Genomic DNA, 14,096 nt, shown 5'->3' on the forward strand with positions numbered 1-14,096 from the left:
TATTTTAATAGATATGCACACAATTATTAACATTTATTACAATTTAATAATAACTAATTTACTATTTCTTCTTTCTTAACTGCAGCTCAGAAGAAACAACAAGTAAAAGTAAAAAGAAATAAATATATGAATAAACTTTTGTATATCTGTAAATAAATTTGTATATTTTTATTTACAAATATTGAGATATAAATAAATGTATATATATGTGTTACAAATTTACAATAACTTATAAATATATATATGTGTGTGTTTTATACAATTTTTTTATTTAAATTACTGTTAATTAAATTATTACATATCATGCACGGGTAATCCACTAGTATAATCTGTTACCGGTGGAGTGAATTGGCTCACCTAGATTTTTGTTTTTTTTAAACATGTTTATTTAAAGCTCTCCCATCTGCACAACTAGAAAAATCCAATAACTTCCACTTTTGTTGCAAAAGTGAAATTTGGTTCTTTACCTTCTACGAGGCAAGGACGAAAAGGTTAAAAGGATGAGTCTTCTTAGTGTACTAAAAGATTTTTGGCAGGTCTTCAAAATAAATTATTAGTATTTTTTATTTTTAATTATTAAATTTGTATTAAAAATTATCTGTTATATTATATATATATTAATGAGATTTTTATTAAATCTCACTGTTAAAAATAGAGAGAAAGAAAAAAATAGACTTAGACTTTAGATGAATTAAAATTAATAGGCCAATAGTTTACATAAGTTAATAAATAGGCTAAATTACTGTTTTCGTCCATAATTTGTCTGGTTATGAATCATAACTTGACAAGTTATTCACAATTTTTTTCCATAACTTGTCTGGTTATGAACCATAACTTGACAAATTTATCCATAATTTATCTAGTTATTAACCATAACTTGATAAATTATGACTTATTAATTTTTATAACTAAAAATTAATCTGTATATTTTCTTAAACTTTTCATATTAACCTATATTTTACTATTTCTGTTAAAAATATGCACTACTAATAAAAGGCCCAACTATAAAAGAACCCACACTATAAAAGAATTCTACAAGGCAAAGAGGAAAAAGGTTAAAAGCTGGGTCTGTTAGCAAACAAAAAAAAAGGAGAATAAGTAATTCAAAAAATAAGGGAGTTTATCTAGCGGGTCTAAAAAAATGAACCTAATAATTTTTTATTTTTAACTATTAAATATATATTAAAAATTATTTATTTTACATTATTTTTTAATATGACGTGATTTAATTAAATTTTACAGTCAAAAACAGAAAATTACTGATAATATACTAGAGAAACTCTTTAAAAACGGTCTTTATTTTTTGTTTTAAATGGTCCAAATTCTTCTAGCAATTATAGGTTTATTAATAATTACAATAGTGCTTTATATAATTGCTTGAATTATGATAAATAACGAAAATAATAAAAAATTGGGCATCTCCATGGTAGGGTGAGCTCTTTTCCCTACTGGTAGGATAACATCATAATCACCTTCGATCAAAGATTAATGGCCTAAAATAACTACTCTATAAAAACAAAAATAAAGACTCCCGCATCTAATTAGATCCTTTCTTCTAAGTCAAAAATTTCATCTCAAACATTTCAAAAAAAAAAAAAAAAAAAAAAACTTCATCTCAGACCTCCTCCGATGGAATCCCTCTCCTCCCACGGCGCCGGCACGAAGACGGCGCATCTCGCTCCTCCTCCCGCGACAGCCCTCTCTCGACGACGGCACCAAATCAAATGAAGTCCTCCCAGCTCTCCTCCTTCGAGATCATCGCCGTTTCCTGTCAACTCTCCCTCGCCTCCACATTCTTGTCTTCTTTGATGCTGCAGGTCACGCCATCAGACCTCTTCAAGTTTGCTATCACCAACGATTCACTGACATTGTTAAGCGACCCACTGATTAATAGGAGGAAGAGCATGGGATTTAGGTCGTTTGGGTTTGATTTGGTGTTGACTGGAGCTTTGTCGTGGCTTTGTATTTCCAATTATTTATATTCTTGTTACCGGTTCATCAAATGAATGAGTCTAGTGAATTAATGATGTGAATTTGTTTGATTTGTTTTACAGGCAGTCTCTGACTAATGAAGGAATACTCATCTTTTGGGTTCTTAGAAAAAAAAAAAAAGGTTCCCCTTTGTAGTCTTCGGTAATATTTTCTGAATTTTGGGTAATATTATTATTGTGTTTTCATCTGTTGAGTCTGCTTGATATGACGAACATAGAAGAGGTGTTTGTGAAAGAAGAAAATGAATGAACTTTTGAGGGAGGAATGAATTTAGAAAGCAAGTTTGACCATCGAAGAACAGGAGCAAACAAAAACCATGATCCCAAAACCAGGGGAACAACTTGATCTAATCACCAAGTTTAGGAATTTTGGTTTCTGGGTTGTTTTTTTTTTTTTTTTTTTTTTCTAAGAATGTTCTTGGGTTGTTTTTAGAGCCAGTGAAGATGCCATGAACTCTTTTTTCTCTCTCTTTCTTTTTTTTTTCTTTTTTAGTTTTGATATTTTCAAAAAATTGTAGAGCTTCAGAAGCAATCTAGTGAAAGGGGCGGAGTCGAGCGAGGCAAAGCTGGGGTTCGCCAGAGGATGGGAGCCGCGGTGGTTGGGCGTGAAAGGGGCGGGTCGTTGAGGGGACGTCGGAGCGGTGATGGGTCGTAAGGCAAAAGATATTTTGGTACACTTGAAACTCGATTTAAAATAATTTTATTTTTTTATAAAAATAAAAATAAAAATATTTTTAATCTCATACATAAATTATTTTTAAAAATATATTTAATAATTTTATCAAAAAATTATTTTTAGTATAAAAAAATTATTAATATCTCTTTCTTTATTCAAGGAGAGAAAATAAAAATAAAAAATAAAAAATTATTTTTTATTTTTTTTATTTTACACTAAATTAAAAAATCATTTTTATTTTTATTTTTTATTTTTATTGTGCTACACATTGTTTTAAAAACATTTTTATTTAAAAAAAACGTGAAAAATAAAACTAAATTTAATTCTAAACACGGTCATTATTATTATTTTTTTTTTGTTGTGTTTTTACTATAATTAAGTGTGTGTAAGATTATAGTTCTGTTCATTTCATTGATGTGAGTTTAAAATTTGAGACCCTCACCAAAATTCATTGACCTTCAGATCTCACCCTATCCGTAGGGGATTTTGCTGCCTCCTACCATAGGCTTGCCCTAATAACTTATTTTCTATTACTATTATGAAACAATTAACTCTTAAAAGGACACCTAGGTATTCCACATAATTCCAATCAAACGTATCTAAAGCTGGAACCAACCTCCGAGTGGGCCATCGGATCTCTCCTACTTCTTAATAATATTGCAAGAAAACGTACTGGAAAAAAAAAAAAAAAAAAAAGCTCCACAAAGTCTCTTTCTTGAAAAAGGAAAATACAATCCTAAAATTTGTGGGGGCTCAAAGGTTAATAGACTGCTTCGTAGGTTTGAGAGATGTCCACATCTAGTAATAGCAATTATGGTCTATCTTGTACAACGGTCTCACATTAGAAATTTATGCCCACTATTTTCTTCTTTTTACTTTTATTTTCTTTTTTCATGAAGTGGAAAGTCAAATAAAGCTCTATGCATGAATGAACAATAATGCAGATATATAACCAACAGAAACAGGAACAAGAGTTAAAGATAAAAAAGATAAAAAGAACAAGAGATGAGAAACACAATTAAAGGGTGTCAAACCAAACCAAAAACCATTGAGATTCTGAAAGTCTTGACCAAAAATTGCACCAAAGAATCCAAAGAGATAGTTAAAAAGCGGGATTTTTTTTTTTTTTTTTTTTTTTAGAGTGAGAAGATAATAAAAAGGTTAAAATTAAGACTAGAATGGACAAAAGATGACCACACAATCAAAGGAAAATTCCATTTTCTTTTCTCAAATGCCTTCTCATAGACATGCTGAAACACATGGGGTTGGTTGCAAGGTAGTGCAAGCAACCAGAACACCAATTTAATGAAAATTGGACCAACTTGTGGTACTGCTCTTGTATAGAGCCATTTCATTTCATTTCATGACCTTGTTCACTTCTTATTCCTACTACTCATAAATGCAGGTCATTTTCAGCCAGGGAATCCAAAGATTCCCAGAGCCATAAATACAATTTGGACATATATTATATATGTGATGTATATATGGTGTGTCTAATGGGCAAGATCATAAGATGTAATGGAAGTTTTGTTTTGGTATTAGATTTTAATGACACCTACAAAGCAAGATATTTTATATATATGCTCTTTTTGCAATTATTCTATCTTATCAATGGAAGTGGGTTTTTGGTGTACATTTGTCTCAGCCTTTTTTACTTTTGAATAATCTTTTCACTGTTGTGGAACATCGACAACTGTTTGGTATAATCAGTGAATACAGACATAAAAAGTATTTATTTATTTTATGTTTTTATTTTTAGCTCAGTGGACGTTTATTTATAGATTCATAATTATTTTTAATTTATGTGTATTTTTTATGAGAAAAAATATTGTAGTGAGCCATAAATTATGACACAAATTATAATAATAAACTTCACATTAAATGTAAAAAATACTCTCTAATGGCTCAATATCATTTGTTGTGTCAAATTTATCATATGCTATACTTTGCTGTAAATTTTGCACTAAATATAATATATGACAAATTTAACATTTGATTGCTATTCCTTGATATGTCTACTTTTTCATTTAATCCTTATACTTTTTTTCTTTTTCAAATTATTTTATATTGGTAGCTTATTTTATAGGACCAGAAAAAATGAACCATCAGCAGTTCTTTATTTTCAGCTGTTAGATTTATATCAAAAACTGTTTATTTTACGTACCTTTTTAATCTAATGTGATTTTCACTTAATCTACCGGTTAGAAACCGATACTATAATCTATCAGTAGTATTTACCAATCGGAGAAATTCTCTTTTAACTTTTGTTAATTAATTGAAATCACCAATAGATTTCAGCAAAAAAAGAAAAAAAAAAGGATGGAAAAGGAAAGTTATGATTTGATATGCATGATTTCCTTTCCTAGAAGGATTTTAAGAAGCTATGATGTATCCTATTTAGAGGTAAAAATTTAGGCCGTTCGGTCTAACTCGACAGTCTAAATGAAAATTTTAGATCAATCCGATCATAAATGAGAGAGAGACGGCCCAACCTGACTTGATCCATAATTTTATAATGTATTTCTAAAACAATGTTTAAAAGATGGCGTTCACGACACGAACAAACTTTTGGTGTTCAAAACCTTAACCCGGCCGAACCTGAGCTAATAATGATGAGCTTCGAACTGGCCTATTTGACTAAATCTAAACTAACAGCTCTAATACCATTTTATTGAATGTACTATCAAATAATTCAAACAAACTATTCGAAACATCTTTTCTTTTTTTTTAGCAAAAAATTAACAACTTTCTTTTCGACACCAAAAATTGTTGTTTAAATTCTAGTGGCTAGAATTCAAGCTGCATGGAACATCACAAATTTTGCTGAAAAAAGTTTGAGACATTTTGACAAAAAGTTTAACGGACGTAGCAATCGGCGCTAAAACCATCATCAAAGATCCAAAAGAAAATGCTATGTACGTAATTGCGAACTAAAACTATCATCGAAGATCCAAAAGAAAATGCTATAATTGGAATGGAAGAAAGGATAATTTTCCGGGAGAACTTGTCAGATTTTGGAGGACTAAAAGAAACAATAATTCGTAAACTGTGTGGTTTGGTTTTGAGGTGTTTAATATAAAGATTTGTATCCTAATTTAAATAATAATTCGTAATTTATTACAATATATTTTTTTTTTAAAAATACACATAAATTAAAAATAATTTTAAAATATAATTTTAAATCTATAATCTAAACCTCACGTTACTTTTTAAGGACTTGAGAATGCAATCATAAGATTAAGGAATATATGCAATAATGTAGAGTCCCACCCATCTAAGTTTGAAACTGTGAGAAGATGCTCACAAGACAAACCCCTTGAAATATTATCAACACGTCATTGGAGAAAACGTGTCGGACCCATAAAGAAGTTGGCCTCCTGGCTAATTATTGAGATGTGATTTCTTAGACCCAACCTACACTTCAAAGGGGAAAAAAAAAAAAAAAAAATCACTTGCGTCTCTGGTCTTATAATAATTGAACTCTTAGCACTTTTGGTCCTTAATTTAAAAATCTTTAATATTTGAGTCCCTAAACTAACGAAATTATTGTCTATATATCACTTGATGGAGGCACTTTATAATATTTATTAAATAATTCAAAGGTTAATTTGCCACAACTAAAAGTTGAAGGGCGACTGATTGCTAGTTCAATCAAAGTTAGAGGGTAAAATTGCAAAAACCCAAAAAATATATTTATAATTGTGCATGTGACTTAGCTTTGTTCCCTTTTATACTTGCATATCAGTCATGTATATGTCCAATCTATAATCGCCATCCACAGTCAGGCATTCACGAGCCTCATTGGCACTTCCATTAATAATTCGACTTAGCGAGGCCTAACAAGTTTAGCTTATAAAAATAGGCAAGCCCCAAAGTAGGCTCCTTCATTAATGGAGGAAGGAGCCTCTCCATAGAATTTATGTCACTCACACCCCTCTCTCTCTCTCTCTCACTACTCAATACTCATCCATCACTTTCTCACACATCAAGAAGAATTTTCCTTCACTTTGCACAAGAGATAGAGAAAACTAAGCCTTTAATTCTTTTTTTTTTTTTTTTTCTCTTTCAAATGGGTGGGAATTCAAGCAGGCATAGAAGGGGGGTTTTATGTGAGAAAAATCATGTGAAGGGGTTGAAGGAAAAGATCAGATTTATCCAAGAGGAAGTGAGTCATGATAAGTCAATGTATGAGAGGGTGAAAGTGAAAGAAATTAATAAAAGTAGTAATGGTATCACTACTACAGCATATGAGAAGGAAATGATGGCTTTTGCATTCAAGAAGGCTGAGTGGAAGCAAGAGAGGAAGAAGCTCAAGGAGGAGGTTAAGATGTTGAAGGCAATGGTGGAGGAGAAGGATGAGAGGATTAGAGAAATTGAGGAGGAAAGTGTAAATATTGGGGGAGAGAAGGGTGGTTGTGTAATTAATGGGAAAGAACAGTGGGCTTTTGTGGGTGCTAATTTTTTGGTGGATCAAATGAGGGAAGAGAGAGCAAGAAGAGATGAGACTGTTGAGAAGTGGAAGCAGCTTTACCTGGCAATTAAGATGGAGCTTGATGATCTCATTCAGAGGACTCATGGTGATTATCTCTCTCTCTCTCTCTCTCTCTCTCTCTCAACAAACACACACTCACGTTTAACATGTGGCGAGCATATGCTGAGAATATATATATACATATATATATATATATATTTTTTTTTTTTATAGGAGAAAAGGCTAAATCTTACTATGCTTCTTCTCACGTTATATGATTGGAATTTGATAATTATCAACACAATTAGTATGAAGATGCAGCAAAAATAAAGTAAATAAACAAAATTCATAGTGGGGTGAAAACTAAGAAGGGGAAGGCTCTTACCCCCGCCCCTTCTAAATTTCGATTTTGAATAGCCAATGATAGCAAATAAGTGTAGAATCTTTAAGGATTAAAGTCTTGTAGGATTTGTGCTATTCCTAGTTATTCTTGAGGAATTAACTAATTGAGCATGTTATACGACATGTCGTATAGATGAAGAGAAAAGGTTACAAGGCAGAAGAGAGCATTGGGGTAATTAAAGTTCGATTAGATGGGAATTGGGAAATGAAGTGAAAAATGTATCATTTAGTAGCTCTAGTCCCATACAAAACCGCACTTTTTTTTTTTATTTTTTTTTATTTTCCTTCTGATAATTGCCATACAAAATTCACTTTGCAGTCATTTTGCTATTCATTAACCGACATGGTCATCTTAATTACTATTGGCTGTTTTCATGACTTTATTAATTTCTCCATCAAAGCATTTATTCCTTTTGTACTTCCTTTCATAAGAAAATGATAGAAGTACAAATATTTCATGGCTAACACAACTCAAGGATTTTTAATAAGTTGGAACATGTGAAAAAAAAAAAACCATTCATCATGTCTTTGATTATTATGTGTATTTGACCAGAACTAATCTGCATATTAGGGGAATAAAACGTTTTTTTATTGTACGATACATGTGCTTATAAATAGTAGTGTTATTCTTGGCAAGTTTACTATTGTTGTCTTTAAATTTTTAGTTCAATAGTGACTGCCATCACATGGAATCCAAGTTTGACTTTACACATTTTAAGAGCTTTGAGCCTTGTTCTAACTATATATAATTCTTGATTAATTGGGCTTATTATAACAAAAAAAAAAAAAATAAGATGACACCTTTAATAAACATCAGTCCTTTTTTTTTTTTTTTAAGCAAACTTAAGCCCCATTTTTTTTTTTTTTTGCCAATATTTATGTTCATGTGTGAGTTCCACAAAGATTGTGGGAAAAATGATCTTAGACCAAGAATTGACAAATTAATATAACACTCACTAGCTATTTGTTGTTATTTTGTACAGAAGGTGGATTATATTGGAAAGCAGAGGAGGAAGACATGGCAGAAGAGCTAAAAAGAGAGCTACAAGCAAAAGAAGAGACCATAAAAGATTTGAAATCAAGATTAGCTTGTATGGAACGAGAATTGTACAAGAAAGACAGAGAGGTGGACATATTGAGGCAAAGTCTGCGGATTATGAGCAGCAAGAAAGTGTTGCACGCCAAGACTCCATCCAAGAAAGTTTTTGTCACACAAGGTCGGAAATAATTGTAGAAAATTATAAGTTGCAAAGAAAATTGCTCATTTTTATTAAGGCAAAAGAACTAGATATGATGATGCATAATTGAGCAATTTACTAGTAGTAGCTTAGATGTAAATAGGCTGAGCTATAAATGTTGTGTTTTTTATTTTATTTTAAAGAATGTAATGTCCCATGGTCCCAAAATAAGGATAATGATGAATTTGCTCTCAGGCTTTTTTGAGCAAAGTTTCACATCCCAACAAGTTATGAAGTCACAAGTTGGTCTAATAAACTCCAAATTTGTTTTTTGTATTGGAAGGGATAAGCTTTCGACTTGTCGTGGAACATAGGAATTAATGGCTTGTTGGGGGGAATGTGAATGAATGTTACTGATAACTGGCAAACTTATTCCCATCAGTACGTCTCCTGCAGCTAAGGCCCCTGGCGTTTTCCTACAGGGATCCTAGAAGAGTTGTAATGAAAACTAAGGGTCTGTTCGTTTCTAAAACGTTTTTAACGTTTTTCAATGAGAAAAAAATGAAATTGAAAACGAAACGGCATTTATTTAAAAAATATTTTGAAAACGAGAACGAAAATGAAAACGAAAACAGTGAGAATAATTTTTGTGAAGGAATTTAGAAAACAATTAAAAGTTATTTTCACTTTTCTGTTTTCATTTTCTAATACTTATCAATAATATTATAATATATTAATTAATAATTATAATCAAACACGATTTCACTCTTCTATTATACTTAAAATAATCTTTTAAAAAACTAATTAAACCCAATTTCAGAATTATTTTCAGAATGATTCTCAAAACAATCTCATTTTTACTTCTTAATGAAAATAAAATCATTTTAAAACCAATTTCAAACGCACCCTAAATTTTTACTTCTTTCCACAAATTTTTTTCCTTAAAAAAAAAAAGGAGAAAATTGGTGTTATCGGATAGCTATTCAATAAAAAATAGACTCAAATTTTTACTTCTTTGTTTAGATTAAAAATTAAAAGACTCTCCAATAAAATAAAAAACCTATTAAATTTTACTCAAAAGATAGCTCGACTTAAAAGAGTCAAACTTGTTCACATTGTTTTAAAGAATAGCATGAGACCCCATGAACTGTTACACAACATTTTATCAATGGACAAAACACTTTCAGCACTAGATTAATGTTCTCTTATATTTTTCTTACCAACTTGCTTCTAATCTACATTTGAATGAGAAAAAGTCATTTCTCTTATATGTATTTAAAAATAGGGGTTTTCATTTTCAAAAAAAAAAAAATAGGGGTTTTAAAAAAAACGAATAAACTATAATAACCAACAACCAAAATTAAATTAAATCAAATCAAATTGACTTGTTTTTATTTATTATTAGTTTTGTTGATTAGTTTGAAATTTTCCTTGGGAGCTTCTTAATAGGAATTAGAAAAAATGAACCAAAAATTAACCGTTGCAGATAGGAAGACTCTGCTAGAGAAACTCATATTTTATTATTGATTTGATTAATGGTTGAGTTGAGAAGTTTCCAAGAGCCTGCAACCTAGGGTAGCAATCCAGCTGCAGATTGACATGTGGAAGACGAAAGAAAGCTTACAATTTCAACATTAGGTCTTTCTTACGTAGGGCCTGTAAAGTTTTGACTAATAAATTTGATCAAATCATATTACATTAAAAAATATACAGAATAAATAATTTTTAATATAAATTTAACGGCCGAAAACAAATTGAAAAGTTATTTTTTCAGTGTCCACTAAAGAAATCCTCTTCAACATTGTCCAATTAGATACATAGGTACTTCACCTACGATGTTGGCATACATCTAAGAAAATCACAACACTTGCTAGTGTGAACCGTACATTTTTGTATCTCTTACGCAACTCAGCAACTATATAGTATGCAAATTTAAAATTTTTATTTAGTTAGTTATCTTTTTTTTTTTCTCTCCGTCATATGGAAAGAATAATCAGTATATATATTTTTTTGGTTGAAGAAAAACAGTATAAATCTAGTTCCTATTAGAATAAGCTTATATATGATAGAGCTGATTCTTAAAAAAAAAAAAAGAAGAAAAAAAAAGAGCTTTTGATAGGTCCCATAAAATTGACACGCTACAAAACAACCAACCATTTGAATTATATACTATATTGTGAAATTAACAATTATTTTGTCCCTTTAAATTGCACTTTCTATAGTATATCGTCAATATAGTTAGAAACATAGTATAATAAGCTAAATTTAAAAGTTATTAGGCCGGTTATCCTATGTTATATGTATTAGCAATCATTTTAGATTTTATATGCGGATTACATGGGACGGAATCTTTGATGTCTGCTACAGCAAAAAAATTAGATATTCATATGCAACTAACTATTGTCGATGCAAGGAAAATGTTAAAAAAAATTATTTGGTTTGTATGAAGTAAAATACGAAAGAGGTCAAAATGAACAAGAAACTTCGACGTCAAGAAGCAGTTTGGGGCCTAAAGGTTCATCGTGGAGCTTCTTGAAGAAGAAGGAGAAAGCGTCAAGATCGTCATCAACACAAACGTCAACCAAACTAGTTAAATATTTTGAATCAAATTTTGTAATGGATGACGACAAACTGGACATCTTACAGTGGTGAAGGAGCAAGACCGATCGTTTCCCAACACTATCCATAATAGTACATGACATTCTGACAAGTCTAGTGTCAACGGTAGCATCGAAGCAAGCATTTAGTAAAACAACCGAATTCTTAACGAGAAGAGGAGCAAAATGTATCCCGATATCTTAGAGAGGCTAATGTGCGTTAAATACTGAGAAGATGCTAGAAGACAAAAACAACACTATACAGATGATTCAATTCAAGAACATTTTTTGAACTTAGACATAACAGTATCTTCTGAAAGCAATTCTTCAACAGTGTAATTTACCATTTTAGAATACTACACTATTTTTTCTTCGCTAAGGTTTTATCCCGATCTCCCCATGAGTTTTACTTAGTAAGGTTTTTAATGAGCTAGTCATTTATGTGTATTTATTCATATTATTTCAGTTCAATAAAATCACATCTTTTAGGGGGCATATGATATATATTTTTTTAATTAATATTGCAAAAAAAATTAAAAGGGCCAGGGCCCGGGCCCGGCCCTGGCCTTTATGGACTAGGGCCGAGGGCTAGTGTTGGACCTGAGAGTTTCTCCTCAGGCCCGGCCCTGGCACGACCCTGCACAATGCAGGGCCGTGCCAGTCATGACACAAGCCCACCACTAGCCATATGTTCAGCCATCAGAGATACAACCAAATGGAAAGCCAAAACCTTCATCCCAAGTAGAAGAGGTTCTGAACTGGCAAAATCAAAATGCCAGAGCTCAAAACCAGGCCCTACAAAAGATTGAAACAAAGGTTGACAAGGTCATAGCCCAGTCCAACCTCACTGACAAGAAGCTTGACAGCCTCAGCGATGATGTTCAGAGACTCTACAAAAGCCTCCAATCAAGAATCAAGCAGTCAGAATCTGACCTAAGGAACTTCATCAACCAGAGGTACATTGGACCAGAATTTGACACAAAGAAAGTAGAGATCCAAAATCTAAAGGCTCAGCTCAGACATATTGATGAAGATCTAGATAGAAGAGAAATGAGAATGTTTGATCCTCTTTCTTAGTAGCTTCCTCCGTTTGGTGGATCCTCATTCTTCCCTTCATACTCGTACCCAGCTCAGCTAGACTATTTAAAGATCTTCAAAATGACCCATGAAGTCTTCAAAGACCCGACCTGGTCGAAACCAACTCCTTCAGTAAAGCCAACTTCTTCAACAAAGAAAACCTCCAGAATGAGTCTATTATCAGAAGAAGATGAGCCAGCTCCATAAAAGGCCAAGCCTGCTACAGAGCCAGCTCCACAAAAAGCCAAGTTTGCAACAGAAGAAAAGTGGAAAAGCTCAGAATATTCCCCGGTTCACATGGTACTCGCTTCAGAGTTAGAAGCGGAATATTCCCTAGCTCAGATGACAACCTCTCTAGAGTTAGAAGCGGTTTCAGAACATTCAAAAACATATTTAGAATCATTTGAAACAACAGTTAGCTCTGAAGATTCGAAAGAATTTGAAGAAACCATGGACATTACGCGGCTACTAATGGCTACCTCCACAGGATCGAATAAGCAACAGACCTATGAAGAAATGGGAGAACCATCTTCTCCCATAATAGAAGAACCCCCTGATGCACAACAACGATTAGAAAATGTCTTCTCTAAGCCAACAACTGGTCCTTGGTATACCTTTGATAAAGTTTCTCCATACCAATGGAGAGAAAGAATCAATGAATTCGGAGCATGGATTGATCTACAGATGTCAAAACCTGAAGCACAATTGGAAGTCGTCCTTAGAGAGTTTGCTTCCAGATTTACTGGTACCCTCAGAGATTGGTTCCAAAGTCTCAAAGGATACAGACAACTCTAGTTTATCAAGGCAGATAATGCAGTAGGAATTCTTGGGATCATATACCAAGAGTTTATAAGAGACTATATGCCCCAGGAATACTTTGAAATGAAATGATATTCTTTAAAAAGAAAAGACATTGAATTTCATTATCAAGGAATGTCACGGCGATACTACTTGCTCAACGAATTCAATGATCCCAACCTTCACCAAGTATACATGGCCTCAATTCCTCAGGAATTACAGCAAGAGCTTCAACGGTCTCTCCTTGCAACCAAGAGAGAACTGGAGGATATCTCCATTAGGGAGATTGATCAACTAGCGTTGGCAACTCTAAACAAGCTCTGTGAGATTTAGAAACTATTTTCCTCCATGATGAAAGAAAAGATTTAAAAGCTTGTAATCAATTACTAGCCTAAAATAAATAATAATAATGTGCTTTGCAAGATAACATTTAACTTGCCCTTTTGCATTATTTAGGGAAAGAGGGGAAGATTTTTCGGTGAGAAATATACATAAATATACATTTCATTTTAAACATGTTGAAAACTAATTTCGAGAAATGTTTTTGGAAAAGAATACAAATACTCCTCAGAATGTACCTTTATTTTTGATTAATATCCCTAAATTATAATAGTCAAAAGAGTATTAATAAAGAGTAATGTGAAAATATTCAAAGGCATGCACTCTAAAGTAGTAATTTTCAAAAAAAAAAAAAAAAAAAGAAAAAAACCGATTCTTTATTGAATGAAAAACAGAAAATACATATTCTCATAAAAGAAAACCAAAAATACATAAAATAAGAGATAAGATACATAATGCAAATAGGCTAAAAAAAACCAATGCATAATGTTAATAGCCTAAAATATGAGATAAGATCAGCTCCTTATCTCCATAACAAGTTCAAAAATAAACCTAAATACCTGTTAA

General features: G+C 31.9%; 1 protein-coding gene across 1 annotated transcript; it reads left to right on the forward strand.

Annotated features, from left to right (window-relative positions):
- The first annotated feature begins 6,398 nt into the window (after positions 1 to 6,398).
- Positions 6,399 to 9,054, forward strand: LOC21394615 (uncharacterized protein PF11_0207). The gene is made up of 2 exons (XM_024175535.1): positions 6,399 to 7,244; positions 8,524 to 9,054. The coding sequence occupies exons 1-2, from the start codon at positions 6,587 to 6,589 to the stop codon at positions 8,766 to 8,768; spliced, it is 903 nt and encodes a 300-aa protein (XP_024031303.1). The 5' UTR covers positions 6,399 to 6,586; the 3' UTR covers positions 8,769 to 9,054.
- Positions 9,055 to 14,096: the final 5,042 nt, after the last annotated feature.

This window comes from Morus notabilis, unplaced genomic scaffold (assembly GCF_000414095.1).
Source record: "Morus notabilis unplaced genomic scaffold, ASM41409v2 Scaffold792, whole genome shotgun sequence".
NCBI classification, from domain to species: Eukaryota; Viridiplantae; Streptophyta; class Magnoliopsida; order Rosales; family Moraceae; genus Morus; species Morus notabilis.